Source organism: Syzygium oleosum, unplaced genomic scaffold (assembly GCF_021117445.2).
Source record: "Syzygium oleosum isolate NSW1041296 unplaced genomic scaffold, Sole_v2.1 Sole_v2.51, whole genome shotgun sequence".
NCBI classification, from domain to species: Eukaryota; Viridiplantae; Streptophyta; class Magnoliopsida; order Myrtales; family Myrtaceae; genus Syzygium; species Syzygium oleosum.
The window spans coordinates 736,655-759,969 of record NW_026607535.1 but is presented as its reverse complement, the minus strand read 5'-3'; the positions used below and the strand labels follow the sequence as shown (position 1 = coordinate 759,969).

The following is a 23,315-nucleotide window of genomic DNA, read 5'->3' as shown; positions in this document are numbered from 1 at the left end:
ACGTTGGCCGGCGGGCGATGGCGAAAGGCGGGCGATAGGTGGCGGCAAAGGACGACAAGAGGCGGCGGTAGGCGAGTTGCGGCCGATGGATGGATTGTTTCTTATTTTTGGAGGATTTCAGAAAAAAAAAATCGTTTCTTTTTTCTTGTTCCAGAAACAAGAAGCAGATTTTTTTTGCTTCTTATTTCTGTTCTAAATCTATTTCGGGAATACTTTTTTGTTCCAGAAATAAAAAAATAAATTTTTTTTACTAAATAGATTTCTATTTTTTTTTTATTTCGGAAAACAAAAGAACAGAAAAACAAAAACAAAGAAACAAAAATGTTACTGAACAGACTTTTATAGCCCCGCACACAAAAAGCCCCCTGAAGCCATCAACGGTTTATCTCTTGAAGCAGACGACGAAGAAGAAGAAGAAGATGGCGATCGTCATCCGCTGCTCTTGCTTCTTCACTCGGCCAATCTCGCCGCAATCTCCGCTTTCCGATCTGTCCTCCGTCAGAAACCGCATCTCCGGTCAGTTTCTCTCTCCTCGGAGGAGGAGGAAATTCTTCTCGCTGTACTTGCTTCGCTTGTTTTCGGCTGTATGTGATTAGAGTCTCGAGCTGATCCGTAGCTCCTGCTCTTGAATATCGGTCGAGTGACGGTGGACTGTGAGGAAAAATTAGGGCTCGAGCTATGATTCTCGGAGCTGTTACGGAGCATTTTTTAATTTATGAGGTTGTGCTAATGTGATGAGCTGTGTGATGGAATTGAGTGCGCTTGGTGTTGCGTTGGGTTCCATTTTGCTCGAAATTCAGTTGGTGCAGCTTAAAGATTTGAGCTTTTAGCCGTAAGTAAGTTTGTGTCCTGTTGTAAATGTTTTGTGTGCGATTCGGAGTTGTTTAAGGGGAAAATCAATCTTTCCCGAAATCACAAGCCTGGGGGCATGTATAAATCAAGAGTGTCGAGGAGGCACTCTATGCATTAATTGGATTTGAAAACAGTTGTTTCAATGGTGGGTTAGTTGTGATAATTCCCATGACTTTGAGAACTTAGTTTATGCAGTTGAATGCTCGTAGCAATAGTGAATTCCCACGAAGATCACGAGGATGGATGTTATTTAGGCATAAAAGGACTGTTAGCTCTAGTGGGGAACTACATTTGCATGAGTATGTCCCCGAATAAGTGATTGTAAATTTGATTGTCTTGTGTTATTGAGATGAACTAGATGAACCTCATGTTCATCACCTTCCGTAGTGAATAGGAAGGTTTCATAAAGTGAATTCCACAAACATTAGTTGCTCATTGAATTTGGTATCACCCATCAGAACTCTATGTTTCTACTTTTTTTTTTTTGGTCAGCCTAGATTGCTTACCAAGAGTTCACAGATCACCATGGTGTTTGTTTCTCATAATAGTTAGTTCTCTTAAGCAGGGAAACCAGCATCTCTTCCTGCTAAATTCAAGAAGTTCGGGCATGCTTCCTGTGAACCATTTGAGATTCATTATCCAGTACAAAACAGGAAATCGATTTTACACCACCATCATGCAACATTTACCAGCTCATCAGGTATGCTGGTGAGTCTTCACATGTTAATTTTGTGTTCTCTCTTCAGTCCCGTGATTGCTTTTCTTTTTCTCGTGAAATTTGCGAATGAGGGTATTCGAATTTATGGTTTTACTTCATTTCCAGTCTGAACGAATATACACCCACAGCTCACATTTACCATATGGTTCTCTCCCTCTTCCTGGTTAGAAAGTGTGGACAATCTATTGAAACCATCGCAGATGAGGCATAGATTCACTTATTTGTATACCGAGCGTTGAAACTTGAAAAGCACATTGGTGACATTAAATTGTGACATCTGATTATAGTTTATTCTGGTTCCAGGAAAGATTACATTTCAAGTTCCCTGCTGCGGCTCTCCTCATCACTAATGGCCTCATGTTGACAGCACCTTTTCAGGCTTTGGCTGAAACCTGTGAGGCTGAGAATTCCTTGCTCAATATGCCTTCGCTGCTTTTTGTAGCCCTTGTTGGAGCCACTGTTGGAGGTAAATTTATAGAACATGTTATGCATCTGTTTCACTATTTGCATTGAATTTGCAAGTTGAGATTTCGTTGTAATATGTGTATAGAGGATATTAGTTTTAGCAGAAAATTAGAAGCATAAGTCTGTTATAGTGTCATCCTTATAACTTGATAACTTCATGAAAGGGTTACTTGCACGACAAAGGAGAGGTGAACTCGCTCGGCTTAATGAGCAGCTGCGCCAGATCAATGCAGCTTTAAGAAGACAAGCTAAGATTGAATCTTATGCCCCAAGCTTGAGTTATGCTCCCGTGGGTACTCGAATTGCAGAAAGTGAAGTTATCGTTGATCCAAGGAAGGAAGAGTTAATTTCTCGACTAAAATCTGGGAAGAACTTTTTGAGGAATCAAGAACCAGAGAAAGCATTGAGGGAATTCAAGGCAGGTTTGGAGCTAGCACAGATTCTGGAGGATCCTATCGAGGAGAAAAAGGCTGCTAGAGGCTCGGGTGTGTCTTCTACTTGTTGAGTTATATATTAGATATCTTAGTATGAGATGGAATTTTCCTTTATCATTCCATCAGGTTTCATTTTACTAATATATTGTGAGAGGGCAACCGGGTTTCCAAGGATTTAGTTCTTATTATTCCAATTTCTTTGTAAAAGTCACTTATAACATTTGAAGGAAATATATCCTTGTTGATCACTGCAGCTGCAAGCATTTCCTTCATTTTAGTAGCATTTGAGTTAGCTAATGAAAGTGAAAAGGAGTACCAGGATTGATTGTCTTCATATCTGAATTTGATTTCAGGAGCCTCGCTTCAGAGGCAGGGCAAGTTTCGTGAAGCCATTCAATACCATGCAATGGTTCTGCAGATTTCTGAGAGAATAGGGGAGGATTCAGGAAATACAGAAGCTTACGGAGCAATTGCTGATTGTTACACTGAGCTGGGCGACCTAGAGCGAGCAGCGAAATTTTATGACAAGTATATTGCAAGGTTGGAATCAGACTAATAAAGGCAGCTTGCTTGATTGGTAAAGTAGTAAAATCATAGTTTAGTAGAGGTTATCAATAGCTCGCGGCTAAGAGGCACCGACTTGTCTTGCGGATCAATCAAGTTTTGCATCTGTACACATGTAGCAAAGCAGGTTCAGTTTTCTTTCATGTTGTGTACATCTTGATTTCATTTTTTCCATTAGATCTATGTTTTGTAACATCGAAATGTTGGCTGATCGCACCTTTACTTTGTAAGAACTTCTGAGAGGTGTATAATTCAAATGTAAGTTGGCTCTTCCTTTCTCCACTTTTTTTACTCTTTTTTTTTTAGAGATCGAAGGTTGGAGGTTTGAAACGTTCACATGATCTGGCAATCCAAAACCGACAAACCTGGTTGCTTGGGCACTTAAGAAGGTTGGTATTGAGTGTCACTACAGTTCATTTCCAAGATATTTGTAGTATCCATGACCCTAACATAGTTCTCAGGCAGAAGCTTAGGCAGTTAGAAATAACCTGCAGCTGGAGTATGATTAGTGACCCATAGTCGATCATGTATATTGTTCTAACTTGAACTGCGGAACTTCTTGTGGTAATTATTCCTGGACAGGCTACAAAGTATGCTCAAAATGAGAGATTTCTTATAACTGCATTTAATCTTGTCACGCCATTACGAAATTAATATTGTACATATAAGAAATAAATTGGGCCCTAATCCTGGTTTGAATATAGATTTGGTCTCTCGATTGGTGTCTTTTCTTGCAGCGTGGTCCTCAACTTTCTTTCGCAATGTCACCCTCTAACTTTAGAGCAAGTCACTTTTGGTCCCGCCAACACATTTTATTTTCCAGCAAGAACAACCGTTTAACGCAAGTGAAAGTTGCTCCTTGCAAGGAATTAATGATGCATATAGATTTTCTACAGACTCTTGGTAAAGTCTGATTGCTCATGTCAACGGAATTGGCCCAAGAATATGTCTGATCCTTTCCTCCATTTCAGGTTACATTGTGACAGACAAGTCGGGAAACAACGTGAAATTTGATATAAGCAGGGGGACCAAATTTATAATTCAAATAACCCAAAGCAAGTACTTTTTCAGATGAATTCAAAGCTGATAATTATAAACCCTAGAGTCTGAGTTCAAGGCTCTCTGAAGAATCAGCTTTGAGGAAGATGAATTGAACTACCCTCCTCGTGTCTGGATGCTGCAGTAGGAGAGTTCCTCACGTAAGGAGCTCTCGCCGAAGCCCTGAAAAAACAAGTGTGAGCAAAGAAAGCATGAATCGCATTGTATTCGATAATTTGAAGAAGTTCGCTTCTTATGAAAGAAGTTCCTATAGACATCCCAAATTTGTGTTCAGAGCCTCTCTTTTAGCTCAAACTAACTAGTAACTGATATCGTCTGTAGACTTATTCTATCATTGACATTACAATTCCATTACAACTTTAAAAATTTCCTAAGATTTGATTAGGGTCTCATTATATCTACGAATCTCAACAGCTCGGTCTACTAAAATGAGTTCATGCAAAATCTTCTCGTGTGACACTGACATTGTTATTTCATCCCATAGTAACACTAGTCCTTCTAGCTGTCAATAACACTAATCTTCGGCAAAAGTGTCAAAAAAGTCCTAAATCTTTTGTATTGATGCCAATTTAGTCCTAAACCTTTTTTTTTTGCCAATTCAGTCATAAACCTTTGGCATTTGTGCCAATTTAGTCCTAAACCTTTTTTTGGTGCCAATTCAATCCTAAACCTTTTGCATTTGTGCAATCCTAAACCTTTTGCATTTGTGCCAATTCAGTCCTAAACCTTTTTTTGGTGCCACTTGAGTTCTAAACCTTTTGCATTGGTGTCAATTCAGTCATAAACCTTTTTGAGCTAAATTAACCGGAAGGATTGAATTGGCACAGATACAAAAGGTTTAGGACTGAATTGGCACCAATGAAAAAGGTTTAGGACTGAATTGGCACCAAAAAAAGGTTTAGAACTCAATTGGCACCAATATAAAAGGTTTAGGACTTTTTTGACACTTTTCCCCTAATCTTCTTGTGTGACACTGACACTGTTTTACGGGGTTGTTTATCTGGGTCGGGTTAAACGCTTCTAATCCAATTGGATCACGACAAGATGACCCTTCTTGGGGACCTAGAACCATGAACAAGCTTCCATTATATTTGCATTCCTTTCAAGATGATACTTCTTTGTTAGCAACAATTTTCAGATAACACTTTTTTTTTGTTCTGGAACAGTCCAAATCCTTTGAAACCAATGAAGAAGAAAGCTCACCTGTCCTTTCTCTTTGATAGGAATCTGTGAAGTGAAGCCCTCCTTGCAATAGGCAGATCTAAAGTAAAAAAGAGAAAAAGATATTACATCAGAGAGCAAGTTAACTATTTAACAGAGCTAACTGATGCTTAATCATCTGTTTATTTGCAATTACCAGAAGCAGCAGCTTCAGTTTTGGCTTGAAGAAGTTCTTGATATGTGGAAAGTCCAGCTCCAACACTACTATTTTGTGCACTGGCCATGAGTTTTGCATGACCAGTCTTGTTACTTCCACCACCATTGATAACCAAATGACTGGAAATGTGATCGGGGCTAAATTTTGCAGCATAACTCATCACTGCCTTCATCTTGTCAACCGGAAAATCATCAAAGACGTGCACGCTTCCGGCGTAAAATATGGTTATTTGATCATTTTTCACCATTTTGTTATTAACATCTTTCCTGACACAAGCGGGAGATATGTATCAACTACGCATGTTAGGAAATTCCACCATGGTATATATCAAGAAAAAGATTTGACACCCAAATATGGGATATTAAATATATCCAATCCAATCACAGCTCCAGTAGCATTGCAGATATCAACACTTTATATACAATTCATAAGTTGTAGATCTACAGCTTTGACATGAAAACGGCACCTGAGGTCGTTCGGTGCTGCATTTGCTATGGAGTTTGCCTTGGAGGATTGATCACCAACGTGGGATGATGCGGGGGCTGAACACTCCATGTTCTTCAACAAGTTCATCGTTTTCCGTTGTGGCTGAGCTGAATCATCTGATCTTATCGCTGCATTTTTATAAGGGTTAGCAACAAATTTGTCTTATAAATGAAACGATACATTATTTCAACGAGATCAGCTCATTTGCTCACTCGCTCTCTCTATCTGCTTAATTTACTCTCATTGTCGATTGCACTTCTTTGGTACAACATGAGGGTAATGACGTAGTTTCCTCGCACATAGCATTTGAAAGCATTATGTTCATCGTAGGAGGCAACGTATTTGAGAAAAATACAGGCTAGTACAAATTTTGAGTAGGTTTATTTTTTTTCGCAGTCAAGTAACATCGAAGGCCAGATTTCAGGCGCCATTTTAAGTCCGCGTTCTAAAGGAAAATTACATCCACGTCAATAGTAGAGAATTTGGGATTTACTTTCTTGTGGCCCGTTGTTGCTTCGGGTAGGAATCGAACCTGAAACTTCACCATTTCGAACAAAAGGTGCGAAGTGCAATTTTTGTTCAAAAATTTATATATTCCTATGTTTTTGCCATGAAAACTGTGTTTTCAGGGAACGTAATTCCCTTGTATAAATTAACTCGCTCTACTGAGCTGGAAGATCGTCATCGACACTACTTCCACTTCTGAAAATAGTACCGACTTGATATTTGAGTTCATGGCATGTTATTTGAGAACAGATATATTTTAGTGTTGAGAGGATTCTAATTTCCAGTCCTTGCTTTTTATTTATCAAACTGCTTCAAGAAAAGCTAAAAGAGAATGCAAAGACCAATATTGGAAGAACTAACGCCTGTAATCAAAGGTTTTAGCACAATAAAAAGTGCATCTTTTTTTACCATCAATACGATTATGAATCTCAAAAACGAAACTTTGTACCGCTAGAAAAGGAATAAAAAGGGTTTTGTCCTCCATCTTTGTGAAGATGAATGCTGGGGAAAGATAAAAGCCTCTGACCTTGGTCCTCCATTTTCTCAGCTATTCCAGTAAGGGCTCTCTTCTCCTTCAAACGATGGCTCAACTGGTTGAACATCTGTTGAAAGCTTGATTTCTCCATTTCACCTACAAAACCAATCTCTCTCTCTTTCTCTCTCTCTCAAATGCTTGCTTGCTTATGAAAGGGAAGCAAGTTCTTGAAGTCTCTCTAGTCTCTGTCTTCTTTTCCCGTTTTGTTTCTTCTCTTCCCTTTTTCCTTAGCTATCTAATGATTTGGTGAGGAATGGGACAGGAAGAATATAGGAAAGGCCATGTTCAAAGAATTTTCGTTGAACCTGATTAGTTTTTGAGAGATGTGCTTCCCTTGATTTCTTTTTCTTTCCTTATCTTTGAATTCTACAAAATTCATCGCATCTTTCTCTGAATTCAAGCACGTGTTGTACATGCATTCTGGGAGGAAAAGGAATAAAGATAGAAGCAATGATTGAGACATAAGCATGCACTTCACCTGTCTGTACTTGGAGAGATAGAGAGAGAGAGAGAGAGAGAGAGAGAGAGAGAGAGAGAGAGAGAGAGAGAGAGAGTGGTGGAGGTGGACCAAGGGAAGACGAAAGGAACTTTCTGTGTAATTACTTGCTTATCCAATGAAGTTGATTAACAAGTTGGAATTGAAACTGGTACAAGTCTCACCTACCATGATGCTGAAGTAGGTCCCCCCTCATTTCATCACCTAATTATTGCTTGAACAATGAACATGGTCAAGTGGAATACTCAACCGAGAAACTCTCAACATAGTTAGGTCGAAATGCTTATATTCACTCTAAGGTGTAGAACAAACTCTCCCCCCCCCAGCCAATGTCGTGATGCACATGCCTACGCTGGCAGAGGAAAAAAAAGGGTAAAATGATTATATTCGCATGCATTTAACAAAAATGACAAGAATCAACGATTGCAGCTGCACCATTCCAAATTCTAATTTCTGTTTCTGGACCGATATTTCCCTCATTTTTCATGGTTGATGATTACCAATTGACTTTTTAGAGTAAAATCTGCAACTTTGTTGACTGATCTACTTAGTTTATGAAATACATTTGTCATTAGAAGAAGGACATTAATTATGATATGATCCCTCTTATTGATTATCGAAATTAATTAATATAATCTTCTGAACTCAACTCTTAATGTGGCTAAACTTGGAATGACCCTGATTCAGGGTAAGTCGACTTGAATTATTGAGATGAAAACAATAGCAAACCAACACGAAGAATGTGAATAACCCAAATGAATATTCATTTTATAGACTCCTTTCTCGATAAATTTATAGCGAGGAGGGAGATGCGACTAAAGAAGTATAAATGATTATAGGCCTCAAAGCCCAACAGACTGGCCAGTCCATCAACTAAATTGGCTCAGATAAAGAGTCAACCTTATTGGGCTCGAATTGCACGGGCCTGGGCAAGTAATGGGCGGGTTGGCATGTTTCATTTGGCCCAACTATTTTAAACGTCCGAAAAAAGGGAGATCTGATCATGCGCTCGGCGGCCTACGAGCTCGCCCGGGCCACAATGGCCGGAAGGGCGCCCTTGGCGGGCTGGGCAAGCTCATCTAGTTATAAAGGTCGCACCCGCCAGACAATTTTTGCACATATTTGTTTTGGTACGTGCAGGCGTGGACAACAAATTAAGCCCGACCTAAAGATTGGGAAAGATTTGGACGGAACATAAAGCGTGGAAATATATAATAGGCGAGGTAAATAAGGGCCGGGAAAGATTTGAACCCCGGACCTCCTGCTCAATGCAAAATAAAATTTTGCGAAACAACCGCCAATTGTTCGAAAAGTTTAAGCCATCAGAAGAACGTGAAAATATGATGTTTACATATTCTAATATGCAACACCTCATTTCTTGCTTTTCATGCCGACTTTAATTGGCACTTTTAAGCCAAAGCCAACTCGGAATTCCATATTTGGGGGATTCTATTACCACAGCAGAGTAACAACACAACACAACACATTCCTGCATAACCTGAGAAGGAAAGCTGAACTCTGAAGAACAGATGATGATCCCTCGATTCATTTAGCCTGCTTTCGGGGCAAACAAAGGGGATTGCCAGAAGGAGACCCAACGAGCTAATTCGATCCAAAGCAGACAGCCTGTTCAACCAGATAAGCCTGTGCCAATTAACTTTCAAACACTCTCTGTTCCTCACGGTATTTCCGAGCAGTGGAGGAATCCAACGATCCACGGGGAAGAAGCAGTACAAACGACTCAATCAGCAAAACATTTGAATTAGGCAAAAAATGAAATCACAAAAGAGCCATTTGAACAGCACATTAGTGCAACTTCAAGCAATTTTGTTATCGCATGTATTTGAAGTACTCTCATATAAAGTTCCTCAATTTTAGAAACCCAATACGAATTTTGCCGACCGCATATCGTGCTATCCTCAAAAGAAAATCACTCTTATAAAATAATTATGGATCAAATAAATGTCACTGATTTTCAAAACTTTTTAAATTAGATATCTTTGCAATTGCAGCGCTAAATTCTGTCGATGAATATGGTCATTTCACATTCGATGTGAGTGAAAGAAAAATGCACCGATGAAATAACAAAATAAGATGAAGCTAAGTGCATCATAGAAAAATACGAAAAAAAAAATACAATAGAAAATGGGATTGGCCTGACCCTAATTGTAACCAACAAGTTCCATTCCAACTCATTGACAGGTATATAGTAGAGCATGCAAGTCAACCTTACTCTGCAAGCCAAATACAGCTGTATCTTCTACACTATTTTATACATTATACAGTTCTTAAGGAAGGACCAAAAAAAAAAAAAAAGAACAGGCTCAAATTCATATGCTATTCTTCACCTGGCACTCAACAGCACACCCCCTTCTGCTCTGGAATCCCATTTAATAAAATGCAATTTTTTTTTTTACAAAGTTTAGCAATACCCAAAAAAAAATAAAAATAGATTCTTACACAAAGTCCCATACTTGCACATTGTATCCGGACAGTGAATATGTACTTTGACACTACAAAGCTTAGTCAAGCATTGATTGAAGATCCGTGTCTTCTTTGAATTCGCGACTTGCGTGGTTGGTCGTATGTTTCTAGAAAAGTGTTACCATCTTGCTATGACTTTTGGGAAATTTCCAAAGAAAATGACCCAAAAGAATCGATCTACTTCCCCTTTAATTTGATGAGAAAACTTTGATATCGTGCAATAACTCTCGAATGAAATGGACCGATCCCATAAGCAAAGCAAGACCGCAACTCGAAAAGAGGTTCGAGTCCCTGTGAGAGCTGTTCTTCTCCAAGGGCCTCCTGCTCCAGTAATCAAGGTTCGAGAAGACTAAAGTTTGAAAGGAAAAATTGAATTGATTCTTCTCGAGGCATGTACGGCGTTGATATAGCCAATGCAATGGCGATCGAACTTTTTCCTAATCACAGAAGTTCGATTAGCGTCCCCGCGATGCTCGTTAATCTTAATCTAGACCATAGGAAAAAGGGATTGCATGATCTCCTTCTAGAAATGAAAATTTTCTTTCAAATTTTAATTGGCTGGACATGCAAGCGGGGACATCACATGGGAGAGTGCCTCGAATCCCATGCACCCACTCGTGCGCCTCATTAAAATTCATTTCCTCTTGCTCTAGACTGTCGTTTATCGATTATTTTGTTAATAATTGTTCTTGTTTTATGCACTGGCCTATCGAAACCCGACACCTGTTATAAAAAAAAAAAAAGATTTCCCAGAGATCACAACGATATGGAAACAAAAACTATTTGCAAATGCCCCGATTCTTTTTTTGTATAAATCTCTTGCGTACGTGCAAGCAATGCACGCACGTGAATGCTGGCCTTAATCTATTGATCCGCGGATTGTTTGACTTTGATCCTTAAGCTTCTTGATTAATCTACACCCTAATATCGTACATGGCCCAAACCGAGACAGCTAATTCGTTTTGTTAATCAGTTGCCAGCATGATTAGGCTCTTATTGCAGCGAGCAACCCTGGACAAATGATGCACGCGAGAGCAGCTCGATCGATCGACCCGAGATTCGGTTTGCTTTGGGAACAGCAAGGGCTAATTCTAAAAAAAAAAAAATAAACTTTAACTTTAACCTGAGTGACAATTCTTGCCCGGACTTTTTTTCGTCTTATAAAAAATCACCGATTTTCACTTAAATCTCAAATCTGGTTCCGTTGAAATGTCCAACTTGATTACTCCACCTCAGTAATAAATTCATGTCGCTTGCTAGATGGATTCAAAGCACTATTCATTATCTTCTTTTATGAACCATGTCTTGAAGGAATAACGGTGAAGTTGTTCACAGTCTTATTAACTTCATTAGCAAGTCAAAAAGATCTCTAGATTCTCTAGCCGGCCTCCACTGTTTCGTCGTAATCTAAAGTTGTGGACCACCACCAACCTTTTTTTATGAAACAAGTCCAAGCCCTCCCTCTGAAACTTCGAAGCCTACGTCGAATGGACATTAATCAATTGATCTCATTTAATATATCGGGCTCTAATGATGGATATTAATAAATGCATTATTAGGAAGTAAAGTGAAGGAGATATAAAGATGTGCCTTGCCAAAGTGCTTGTAACAATCTATAAGATCTCAAGCTTTGGTTAATGGGAGCCACATTTGGGACTTGAATAAATGTTAGTTATATTTACTAAAATAAAAAAAAGTTCGGATCAAAATTATAACTCAAAATAAAATTGATGCTTTTTTTTTTTTTTGAAATTAACCGGAACAACATTTGGATACTCTACAACACTGGTGATGGAATCAAGATAGACTTTTCAGAAGACTGATTGCTGTGACACTGTTTCGGTTGTGAGCAATGGACGCCTGAGTTGGACTCCCTGGTCGACGTACAGAGTGACCGCCGCCCTCCCTTCCGTTAGGTGCTATTATGCATCGACTACAAATATAGCACGTCGAATTATCGACGTTCGAAATGTGCCGCGATTGCTATTTTGCTACTAGGCCTCGTATACTTTGATAGAAAAAAAAAATTTGATACCAGCACTTTTTTTTTGTTTTTCAATGTAAATAATCGTTATTTATGATATACGCTATTCTTGACAAGAACATCAAAACACAGTACTTCCATAAGCGTCACTTTCAGATTGTTTCCGCGAAATTCGGAGGAAAATGACTGAGATGCGTTTGTTCGGGTGTTGGTGGTTTGAAATTTAAATGCCCAGCAATTTCAGAAGCTCCAGTTGTAATGAAGGAAACTACTTTTCTCACTAATGTTTACATTTTTTTTTTAGGTGGAACGACATCGATAGTTCCTTTACTTTTGTTCGAAATTCAAAATCGTCGATTTATTTCTTTTTTTTTTTGGTCCAAAATCGTTCCGGTACGTTTTACCGTCAGTCCTTCGGTTAAATGTGGCTACCGAAGTGCTGATTCGGCAACAGAAAATTAAGGCGGCAATCCGAAAGCACGTGTCGTTTTTTTTTTCTTTAATCGGTACATTCGTTGCTAGCGTGGCCATAAAAAAAAGTAGAAATTCGAAAAGAAAAGCTTACGTTTAGTAAAAATGAAAAAAAAAGTTTTAATATCACGAAAAATCTCAAACTTGTACATCTGTGATAAATTTACCAAAAATTACTTTTTTGACCACAAAAAACTCAAAACTGGTACAATTGTGATAATTTTACCCCGAATTATTTTTTTGACCACAAAAAACCCCACACCGGTACACTTGTGATAATTTTACCCCAAAACTAATTTTTTAACCATAAAAAACCCAAAACTGGTACACCTGTGACAAATTTACAATCTGTTAGTTTCCGTCAAATTTTACTGTTAAATTGCTAAATTTAATGACACGTGGTGATTGATGGGCGTACCGGTTTTGGGTTTTACCCCTCTGTTTGTCACAAGTTTACCAATATATGATTTTTCATGATATTAATCTAATTTAACGGATACTAACGGAGGGCAAATTTGTCACAAATGTACCGTTTTTGGATATTTGACTGTCAAAAAATTAGTTCGGGCTAAAATCGTCACAAGTGTATCAGTTTTTGGATATTTGACTGTCAAAAAATTAGTTCGGGATAAATTTATCATAGGTGTACTAGTTGGGGAAAAATTAGTTAGGGTTTTTTGTGGTAAAAAAAATAGTTCGAGGTAAAATTGTCACAAATGTATCAGTTTGGGATTTTTCGTGATATTAAAAAAAAAAAAAGAATAGACACGGCATGAGGGGGCTTGATAGTTGTAGGACCACCACCGTCGCATTGGTCCTACCCACTCAACGGCGCCGACCGCTACTACGGTGGCGGTGATCGCGTTCATCGTGGATCGAGAATCCGGATCTTTTATCTCCGACGCAACACTACGCCGTGGCTACTACCGCAACAGTAGGGTAGCCGATCCACGGCGACCAACCGTCGCAACTTTAAGATAAACTCTAGAGCTATCCCCACTCCTAAGGTCGGAACAAAGTCATCCCAAGAATTGATGAGAACAGCATTCGATCACTCCTTATTCAGGCCATCAAACAAACTGTGCACTAAAAGCTAAGCCTAACATATAAAAAGATAACCTTTTTATTCTGTCTCGTAAAGGGGGCCGATTGAAGTTCGTGGACGACGGATGATATTCGGCGGATTCGGATTCATAAATCCAGGAAGCTCAAGCAGATCGAGAACGTGTCCCCCCCTCCCCCCGGCAATATTCCGGCGGATATTCCGGTCACCGGGGCACGGCCCAAAGGTCAACGGTGGAAACATCGCCGCACGGGAAGAGAGAAAGGCGTCAAAAAAACCAGTCGCCCCTCTCTCTTCTCTCTCTCTCTCTTACCTTTCCACAGTCGAATCGACCACTGAAAAATCAAAATCTTGCACCTCAGAATTCAGACAAAACCCCACCCCTGTACAAAAAAAAGAAGGGAGAAAAAATCCAACGAGAGAGCTGCCTTCGCAGACCACCCTCCAATCGCAATCCCCGCGAAACATTTTCTCCGCGAAAAAGAGAGGAGGAAAAGAAAAACACAAAAACGACTATCTTCTTCTTCTTCTCCCTTCCTTCCTTCCTTTTGCCTAGAAATTTAAAAAAGGGTTGAAAAGTAGGAGGAGGAGAAGGAGGAGGAGGAGGAGGAGAAACTCAATCGGTGGAAGGAAAAAAGCTCGAAAGCGCGCACACCCACCCAGGAGTAGCAAACTCTCCTCTGCAAAAGGCCAAAAACAGTCGAGAAAACGAGAAGAAAGTTGCTCTCTCTCTCTCTCCCTCTCATCTTTCCCTATAATTATACAGACCCATCATCGGAAAAGGATCGACCGAGCGGAAACTCGCGTAAAGATCCTACCTTTCTCTCTCTCTCTCTCTCTCTCTCTCTGTGTTTCCCCACTGCTTTCTTGATTCCGGCTTCCGATCATGGACTCGCCGGAAAAGTCCCTCCGCAGCAGCCCCATGCCCATCGATGCGGCCGAGCAGATAATCCTCCGGTGGGACTCCACGGCCTCCGAGGACGCCCACGAGAAGATGATCTTCCAGTCCGACCGCGACGAGATCGACCGCTACCTCCGCGCCGTCGACGAGCTCCACATCTCCATGTCCTCCGTCACCCTGTCGGAGGGCGGCGGCAGCGGCGACGACGAGGGGGGCGACAAGGTCAGCTCCGCCGTCCAGATCGCGATGGCGAGGCTGGAGGACGAGTTCCGCTACATTCTCCTGAGTCACACGAGTCCACTCGAGGCTGACTCGCTCACGACCGAGTCGTCTTCCTCGGTCCACTCGTCGATCTCCTCCGCGGACAGCGCTGAAGTCGACCTCTACGCCGACGACGATTCGACGCACAAGGGGCTGGATCTGAGCTCCGGGCTGGATCTGAGCTCCGACGAAGTGAAGGCCGAATCGAGCAGGAAGAGCGGTAGCGGCATCAGCTATCGGTCCTCGAGCAGCATCCGCGAGATTGATCTCGTGCCATCCGAGGCCATCTACGACCTCCGATGCATCGCGGAGAGGATGATCTCGTGCGGGTACATGCGAGAGTGTGTTCAGGTGTACGGGAGCGTGAGGAAATCAGCTGTTGACGCGAGCTTCAGGAGATTAGGGTTTGAGAAGCTGAGCATCGGTGACATACAGAGGCTCGACTGGGATGCTCTGGAGGTGAAAATCAGGCGATGGATTCGCGCGGCGAAGGCTTGCATTAGGGTTTTGTTCTCAAGTGAGAAGAAGCTGTGCGAAGAGATTTTCTATGGCATCGGTACCAAAATTGAGGATGCTTGCTTTATGGAGACTGTGAAGGGACCTGCGATACAGTTGTTTAATTTCGCGGAGGCGATCAGCATCAGCAGACGGTCACCCGAGAAGCTGTTCAAGACTTTGGACCTCCATGATGCGTTGATGGACTTGATTCCCGATATCGATGTGGTTTTCCAGTGTAAATCGGCGGAGTCGATACGGGTTCAGGCGGCCGAGATTGTGTCCCGGCTCGGGGAGGCCGCACGGGGAATTCTGTCGGAGTTCGAGAACGCGGTGCTGCGGGAGCCGTCGCAGGTCCCTGTGCCGGGCGGGACGATTCATCCCTTGACGAGGTATGTGATGAATTACATAAGTTTGATATCGGATTATAAGCAGACCTTGGCCGAGCTCATAGTGTCGAAGCCGTCGACCGGTTCGAGGTACTCAGGCGATCCTACGATCCCAGATATGGAGTTTGCAGAATTCGAAGGGAAGAGCCCTCTGGCGCTTCATTTGATTTGGATTATTGTGATCCTGCAATTTAATTTGGAGGGCAAGTCCAAGCACTACAGAGATGATTCACTGGCACACCTGTTTATGATGAACAATGTACATTACATTGTTCAAAAGGTGAAAGGGTCGCCAGAGTTGAGGGAAATGATCAGTGACGATTATCTGAGGAAGATGACCGGCAAGTTTAGGCAGGCGGCGACTAGTTACCAGCGAGCGACATGGGTTAGGGTATTGTATTGCCTAAGAGATGAGGGGTTACATGTTAGTGGTAGCTTCTCATCTGGGGTGTCGAGAAATGCTCTTAGGGAGAGGTTCAAGGCTTTCAATGCCATGTTTGAGGAGGTTCATCGGACCCAGGCCACATGGTTTGTGCCTGACGCTCAGCTTAGGGAGGAGCTTCGTATTTCTATATCGGAGAAGTTGATTCCGGCTTACAGGTCATTCTTGGGGCGCTTCAGAAGCCATATTGAAAGTGGGAAGCACCCGGAGAACTATATAAAGTACTCGGTTGAGGATTTGGAGACTGCTGTCTTGGATTTCTTTGAGGGATACCCTGTATCCCAGCACCTGAGGAGGAGATCCCAGTGATGATGTGGAGTGGAGTTTTGCTCATTAGAATCTAGGACACATTCTTTGAATTCTTTGGGGAGCATTTGGGTGAAGATGACGGGGTCGCCGCTCTGGTATTCCTTTGCCCTTTGGATTTCGCTGAGGAGAACAGTCAAATTCAGTTTGGTTGGAAGAGATCCTAAGTTGGTTGCTACTTGCAAGATCTGGTACAGGTCCCCAGAATAGCCTACGCTTGGCCGAATGCTTCTTTGATGTAAGCCTGTTGTTTGTTTTATTACCACGTTCTGATTACGCTTCATTTGTTCATACGGTAACTGTTGTATGTGTGCTATGCTTTTTTCTTCTTATATCAGAGACAATTTTCCTTTTTCAGCTTCAGATTTCTTTGAGATCAAGCTATGGTCTCGACCTCGAGTAGATGCATATAGAAAAATGGAATGATTTTTAACGTTTTCTCCTCATGTATTCACCGAGTTGGTAATTGTTGCTGAGCATAGAGGGTTATAAAGCATTATGCTATACTTCGGTCTGATAGAATAAAAGCCAGTCGCGTTATTTGTCAGACCACATATGGTATCTAGTGCAGGGTGCAGAGATGTGCCATGGTGAGCTCAAGCATGTTCTTACGCTACACAGAGTCCAGTGCTAAGAATTTTCTATTTGGATTTGTGGCAGGATTCAAATAATGTTAAACGATGTTTTGTTTGCTCAGATCAGATGCAATTTGTTTAAGATCAAATAAGGTTGGGTTACCATGGAAAAAACTTCTGTTGCTACTGGTCGTCGAGCTCAGATCAGCATGTAGTAGGGTTGACATTTAAGTGGGTTGATACTTCTACAAACGAGTTAAAAAAATATACTATGTGAACGCCTTCTCGAAGTCAAATGTGACAAATGGACATATTTTCTCAGAGCTTGGTTTGCAAAAGTATAGCGTATATCGGCTCAGCATCAATGTCGCAAAGGTCATGGTACGAAGTTAAGTTCGACTCCTGAATTCGTGTCGCACTAGTCAACGAGAACTCACGATTTGCTTGTAATCATGGTGAAGTTGGAAACTCGGGTGGTAGAAGTGCTTAGTCCGTACTGCTTATCATGATAAAATTGCTGAGTGTTCTGCATCTACCCCCATTCGGGGAAGGTGCCTTTTATATATCGGTCTACAAATTTCACTCGTCGGGCTCTTGGCTAATTCATGTGCCGTGCCCTTCTGTCGGGTGCAAAATAGAAATGGTCGTCTTCAAGGGTTATTCCGCCCCTCGGTTGCCAGTCATAACTGCACATCTCAATTTCTATTGTCTGACGCAAATCGTGATATTTAAAGATGAAAATGGTGCAATCAATCCTTTTTTTCTTGCTGCCCGAAAGAGAGACACAGTAGGGACCAAGTTCATTTGATGTCATCCTCAAGTGTAGCCTGTGGAGAGAGAAGACTACACGGAGCTTCTTGAATGTAAATGCGCTACGACTGTACATCATGTCTTTTGTAGTATGTGAACCTCCAGAATCAGAGAGTGACATGGATATACGATGTTATAAATGTCTGGAATATACTGGGGACCTGGGGTGAACTGGCAATGTTGGACGGAAAAGGGATGGCGAAACTGTTTCTGTTTTATGTATGGAGGAGATCCCAAGTTTCTGTGTTGATACTGATATGATTGTCCCGTTGTGAAACCAAATTATATCGAGACTTCAAATTGATGTAAAACAGGAGAGAAACTTTCGAATTTGGATTATCCCTTCCTCCACCCTGCCAAACCCCATCCTGGTCCCCCCCGGTTTTCTTAGGTCACAAGCAATACCTTCCTTTCTTTTCTGTTTTGGTGTCCGAATACACGAGCTAGCAATGTCGATATACAGAAGAGAAGAGACCTCAACAAATTTTGTGGTGCCATCTGCTAAAGCATGTCCACTCCCTCCACTGGTTAAGATTGCTGAATGCAGCCAAAGCTTGAACTAGGCTGAGCTGAAAAGCAATTTGATTTAACATTTGTCTCGCAAGTGTAACACCATAACAGCAGAAAGAAAAGGCCAGCATGTTATCAATTCTGCCGGAACGGCCATGGCCGACCAAAAGATATAATTGCCAGAATTTGAGCCTGATGATTGATGCAACGCTGATGTCTGGGGAAATAATTGGCTTAATGCATCAGATGCTTTTGCAACTTGTCAGCATCCCACATCTTTGTTAACACGCAGGATTGACCCACTTCAGTATTATTCACGCCCTGAAGACAAATCCAAATGCATCATGGTTTTTAGCCTGCAAGTGAGTTTGCCCTTCCCTTTGCCTTTTTCGGTTATACAATTTACTCCTCAAAGCCCTTTTTCTTTCAGATTATTGCCCTTCAACTCGTTTGAAATCCTTCCACGCGGTATTTGGCAAATTTCCCTGGGATGAACTATCAGGGTTTGCTGAGGCTCATAGCCAAGAAGGATCGTAGCCCTTTGTAAGTCTGACAAATAATGCTGGCAAAGGAGACCGGTTTTGTTGCAAAATGTACTCAAAGGGATCAAAATGAACCGTTTGACAAGGCATCAAAATGACATTATGAAAATGAAGCACGTTAATGGACTGAATCCATGCTTAAACCTCTCCTTCGAAACTAGAGCAACAGGACCATATGTCCATAAGAAGATGAGTTCAACACAACTGGTACTCATTTCTGTTTATCGTGTCTGTAACTATCAGTAATGTATACAATGACCAGATGAACAAATAAATCAAAGTAAAAGATCTACAAAGATAGGAGGCACATTGATTTTAAGTGAAGATCTCTATGACAAGAACCCGTTTTCTGAAAACTTTTGCGCTTGGTACGATGGAGAGGCTAACGAACTGTTATGTCTTGTCACCGAGTGTCAAAAGATTAACAAGTGAACCTCCTCACAGCAACATAATTCAGCTGCAACTTTACTCTGTCTTCTCTTCCATCCCATCTGCTGCTCCATTGCTGCCGTGCACAACCCTAGCATCCTGCACACTATGGACATCCTTTGATGGTGTGGGTGATGGCTTAATAAGTATCAAGTTGGTTTCTTCTTTGTCGAATTCATCTCCTGCCTCCGATGAGTAGGCATATCTGCAAGAAATAGGTAAAAAGTCAAAAGCAAGTAGTATGTCTTATAGCTCAAGTGAGTGTTTTCAAGACATAACATGAGTTTCTGCGAGGAAAAAGGAAAAGGATAATTTGAGAAAAGGAAAGTTCTTCCTTACCGCATTGAACTCTGAGATGGAGCCCAAAGAGCACATATGACACAAAGAAGAGAGAACGACAGGACTTGCCAGAAGGCAGGAATGACCCATGCATTCTGCCAAAGCTCGTTGTAGACATCCTTTGACTTGAAATAGAGCTGCAAGCAATAAGTCAAGTTTTTTAATGGTTACACCATGTAAACTTCATGCAGAAGGTGAAATATATATTTTTCCATCTTTTCCTCACACTCAGCAAGGGTAATATTGGTATGTTAGTGCCTGAATTGAAATCCATACCGTTGTTTGAAATCAAACAATAAGAACACAAACACTTGTTGTTATTATGTGACCACTTCCAATCCACCTAGAAGCTCACGCTTGCAGCCTGAGGCGTGATTTGATATATAAAGAATCTAACTTTCTTTCTCAAGCATAAGCAAGGATTTGGCTAGACTTGAAACTGTTAATTAATTAGTATTGGGAGGTATACAAGGGTCCAGTGCTCTGACCATAGGACCTCGGACTGTCACATCATGCATGAACTATGTGCCCACTTCTGTTTGTGATCTATCCAGAGGCTTAAATTTGTGAAATGGAGGCATTTTAACAAAACATATTACAATGATGGATTATGTCGAAGTTAATTCCTTTGCCATTGAAAAATTATTAACCTGCTTAATCCAGTCCCCGGAAAAGTAGATCTATCCATACTCATGCGTGAGTGATCTAATTTATTACCTCGTAACATAACCAACCAACAGATACGATCACAGCAACTGCCAGAGCATTCGTAAACTTCCTGTAGATGTCCAGTTTAACCATCATCCTTCTAGCCTGTCATTGTATCAGCAAGCACAAGTTAAATTACTATAAATTACTAAATGAAGTAGTAATGTATGCATCAATATGAGTCATCAGCATGGCATTACACAATGCAGCATTTCTAAAACTAAGCCTACCAGCACAAATGCCAAGGTGAAGGGATTGAGGGTCAATCGATGAGAATCAAACAGACAATCCGATTTTGATTGTACGCAGCAATCACAATTGACCAGACACAGAAGCGGATTACAGTTGACGTTTTCTATTTATTTCAGGTCAGCAAGTTCAAGTTCAACATGGTGGTGATGATGACTTTTTAGAAGAACATGAACAACATATTTAGTATCATTTCTTTACGTAGGACCACATAAGAACAAAACCCTCATGAGACGATATTGGGTATGCAAAGAACTTCATGTTCTACTTCCCCAGATGGAGTATCTTTACCATAAGAAAGTAAGGATGCACCACCTTAAACATCAAAACTTGAAGAAAATGAATCTAATTTGCAATCAAAGAAGAAACAAACTTGGAAATCTGAACCAAGTACCTGAAGCTTACTCAAAGTTGCAGAGAGGGAGGAAAATATCCACAAGATGAAAAAAGCATCCAGGATACCCACTGGAAGAACCAAAAAAAGTCTTGCTTTCCCTGAAAGATCGCTGACTGCACCCACATTTTCCACCAACTCAAGGACTTCAGATGCCAGAAAGAAGGTCAGTCCAAGCATAATGACCTTCGAGGTAATCCCACCTAGAGTAGGCCTAACAACGCCGTAGCCCATTGCAACCATCAGAATAATCAGACGCGCAACCGTTCGTTTGATAGTTCCAAAAGTAACTGCCCACACGGTGATCCCAATGGGCCTGATTCCAGTCTCATTGAATTCAACATAGTCGAAATACCACAACGCCATCTCAAACATGCCCAAGGTTATTACAAGGGTTATGCAGTTCTGCAGTGGAAGAACTTCTCTCCAGAATCTGGCATACTGAGAGAACCAAAAGACTCCAAGTATCACAAAAGCAAAGGACATGAAACCGTAGAAGTTCATAAGAGGTGCCATTCGACCTGGCAGATACCCAGTAGGGTTTTTCCAAATTGTTTTCCCCTCGATAGTCAACTCCTTGAGATTAGGATCACAGTGGATAAAATACAAATTATACATCCCAGTTCCTGTTATTGGTATTGATTTCGCAGGCATCGTCACAACCTGATCATCCATTCCAAACGAGACGCCAAACACCTGCGGCCAGTCAACGTTCTTCATAGAAGGTCGGTGAATGATCCGACCCTGCTTGCAGACACCCAGCTTAGCAAGATCAGCTGTACAGCAGACTGCTCTTTGACCACCATAGGCTGAACCCCCAATAATCTCCCTATCTTCCACCTCAAAAACAATGGCTTGTATCAACTCGGAACTAAAGTTTGCATATTCCTTGGGTCTCCGGAACTTAATCTTTTCAAATCTGTTCAAGTAAACATCGTGTCAGCGCAACTAAATGGGGAATCAATTCGAAAGTAAGAGATCCATGGGTACAAACAGTTCTGCTTAGATAGATCTACTTCCCCTGTAACTCAACAACAAGCTCACAAAAGTAAAGATGAAAGTTGCTTAGGTTACCCCACCACAGGCACACCACCCATCATGCAATGAAGTTGTCAACACACGGCAGATTTCAGATTCGGTCGAACTATATAAGGTGACATTAACGAACAGGCACTATTTCAGAAAACTTACTGAAACAGATATCTTCCTTTTCCTTAGCTACCCACTCGAAGGAAAAAGAGTAGAAACACGGCGCTTAACATTACTCACAAAAGTTCAAGAGCGATATTTTAGAAAATTGCCGATCACAGATGACGGGCAGATCTGTCCTCAAAAATTAACATCAATTGCAAAGCCAGCACTAGTTCCTCCACTCGAAGCATTCAAGTAAGAAATAAACAAGCGATCAACCAAACGAACTCGCAACGCCAAAAAAATTTTCCCAAGGAAATCCTAAGATTCGCAGCTAACACAACAATGCTCGAAGCTGCAACTACACAATCGGCACCGATCTCGGCGAGATCAGAGTCGAGCAGCACCATGGAGCCAACACAGTCACGCACGCAACAAAATGCGCTTAAAAACAAAAAAAAAAAAAACAAGAAGCTCGGAACGAGCAGAGAAAAATCGGGCGTTACTTGATGAAGGACTCTCCGTCGGAGGGAACGGCGGCGGCGGCGGCGGTGTCGTTGGGGCTGGAAGTCGGGGAGGAGGAAGAGTAGATTCCTTCGCTGCCGCCGTGGAAGAAGAAGGCGTTGCCCTTGCTGACGAACCGGTCGCCGCCGTACTCGTGGACGGAGCCGTAGGAGGCGGAGATGGAGGCGCAGAGGAGCGAGAGGGCCGCCAGAAGGCCGCCGCGCCGCGACATCGTCGGTGGAGGGGAGGGGAGCTAGCTTCGACGGCGATCTCGGCCGGGCGGGGGGGGGGGGGGGAAGAAGCTTCGGGACCAGCTCAGCTGGTCGCGGCGATTCAAAATTTTCAACACAGTCCACGGAGAGAGAGAGAGAGTGGAGTGCGGTGGATCTGGCGGTGGTGATTGTGTCGGAGGAGTAAAGAGAGTTCTTGAGCGTGCGTCGACTGCGGTCGCCGCTGGGAGAGAGATGCTCGGGGTGGTCATCAGCTGCGCCCGGTCGTATTTCTAGTTGTGGGACTCGCGGCGGTTCCCGCCCGCTAAGGGAAATTGGAGTCGCGTTCACGTGCGTGCGCCGTTCTCTGCGGGACCCGGGTTTCTAGATGGACGGCGGTGATTGCGCTTCGCCGTGGAAGCGGTTGCGGAGGATGGTTTCTCGGGCGTGAGCCGGTACTAAAATAGAAGCCGAAGTTAATGGTGTGTCGGTTCACCGCCGCAAGCTCCACCGTCGCGACTCGCCCGAGTCGTTTCCCCCACTCAGTAATAAAATGGATTAATATTACGAAAAATCTTAAATTACTTTATTAGTAATAAATTTACACAAAATTAATTTTAAAATT

At 41.9% G+C, this 23,315-nt stretch overlaps 4 protein-coding genes across 4 annotated transcripts; 2 read left to right on the top strand and 2 right to left on the bottom strand.

Moving 5' to 3' along the window:
• Positions 1-344: 344 nt before the first annotated feature.
• On the top strand, positions 345-3,304 carry LOC115681435 (protein FLUORESCENT IN BLUE LIGHT, chloroplastic). Its single transcript, XM_030605384.2, is given in 6 exon segments — positions 345-516; positions 1,418-1,514; positions 1,516-1,552; positions 1,874-2,036; positions 2,200-2,520; positions 2,823-3,304. Coding segments are annotated over 6 exon segments (918 nt in total). The 5' UTR covers positions 345-419; the 3' UTR covers positions 3,026-3,304.
• Positions 3,305-4,027: 723 nt separating this feature from the next.
• Positions 4,028-7,338, bottom strand: LOC130136829 (protein TIFY 10B-like). Its single transcript, XM_056307209.1, has 5 exons — positions 6,990-7,338; positions 5,937-6,084; positions 5,450-5,736; positions 5,296-5,353; positions 4,028-4,254 (listed from the first exon to the last, which is right to left on the bottom strand). Exons 1-5 carry the CDS (start codon positions 7,087-7,089, stop codon positions 4,164-4,166), a joined length of 684 nt encoding a protein of 227 aa, XP_056163184.1. The 5' UTR covers positions 7,090-7,338; the 3' UTR covers positions 4,028-4,163.
• Positions 7,339-14,075: 6,737 nt separating this feature from the next.
• LOC130136828 (exocyst complex component EXO70A1-like) lies at positions 14,076-16,647 on the top strand. Its single transcript, XM_056307208.1, has one exon. It carries the CDS (start codon positions 14,383-14,385, stop codon positions 16,291-16,293), a length of 1,911 nt encoding a protein of 636 aa, XP_056163183.1. The 5' UTR covers positions 14,076-14,382; the 3' UTR covers positions 16,294-16,647.
• A 2,157-nt stretch (positions 16,648-18,804) lies between these two features.
• LOC115662810 (uncharacterized) lies at positions 18,805-22,943 on the bottom strand. The gene is made up of 5 exons (XM_056307238.1): positions 22,484-22,943; positions 20,847-21,765; positions 20,213-20,308; positions 19,496-19,632; positions 18,805-19,361 (listed from the first exon to the last, which is right to left on the bottom strand). Exons 1-5 carry the CDS (start codon positions 22,711-22,713, stop codon positions 19,193-19,195), a joined length of 1,551 nt encoding a protein of 516 aa, XP_056163213.1. The 5' UTR covers positions 22,714-22,943; the 3' UTR covers positions 18,805-19,192.
• Positions 22,944-23,315: the final 372 nt, after the last annotated feature.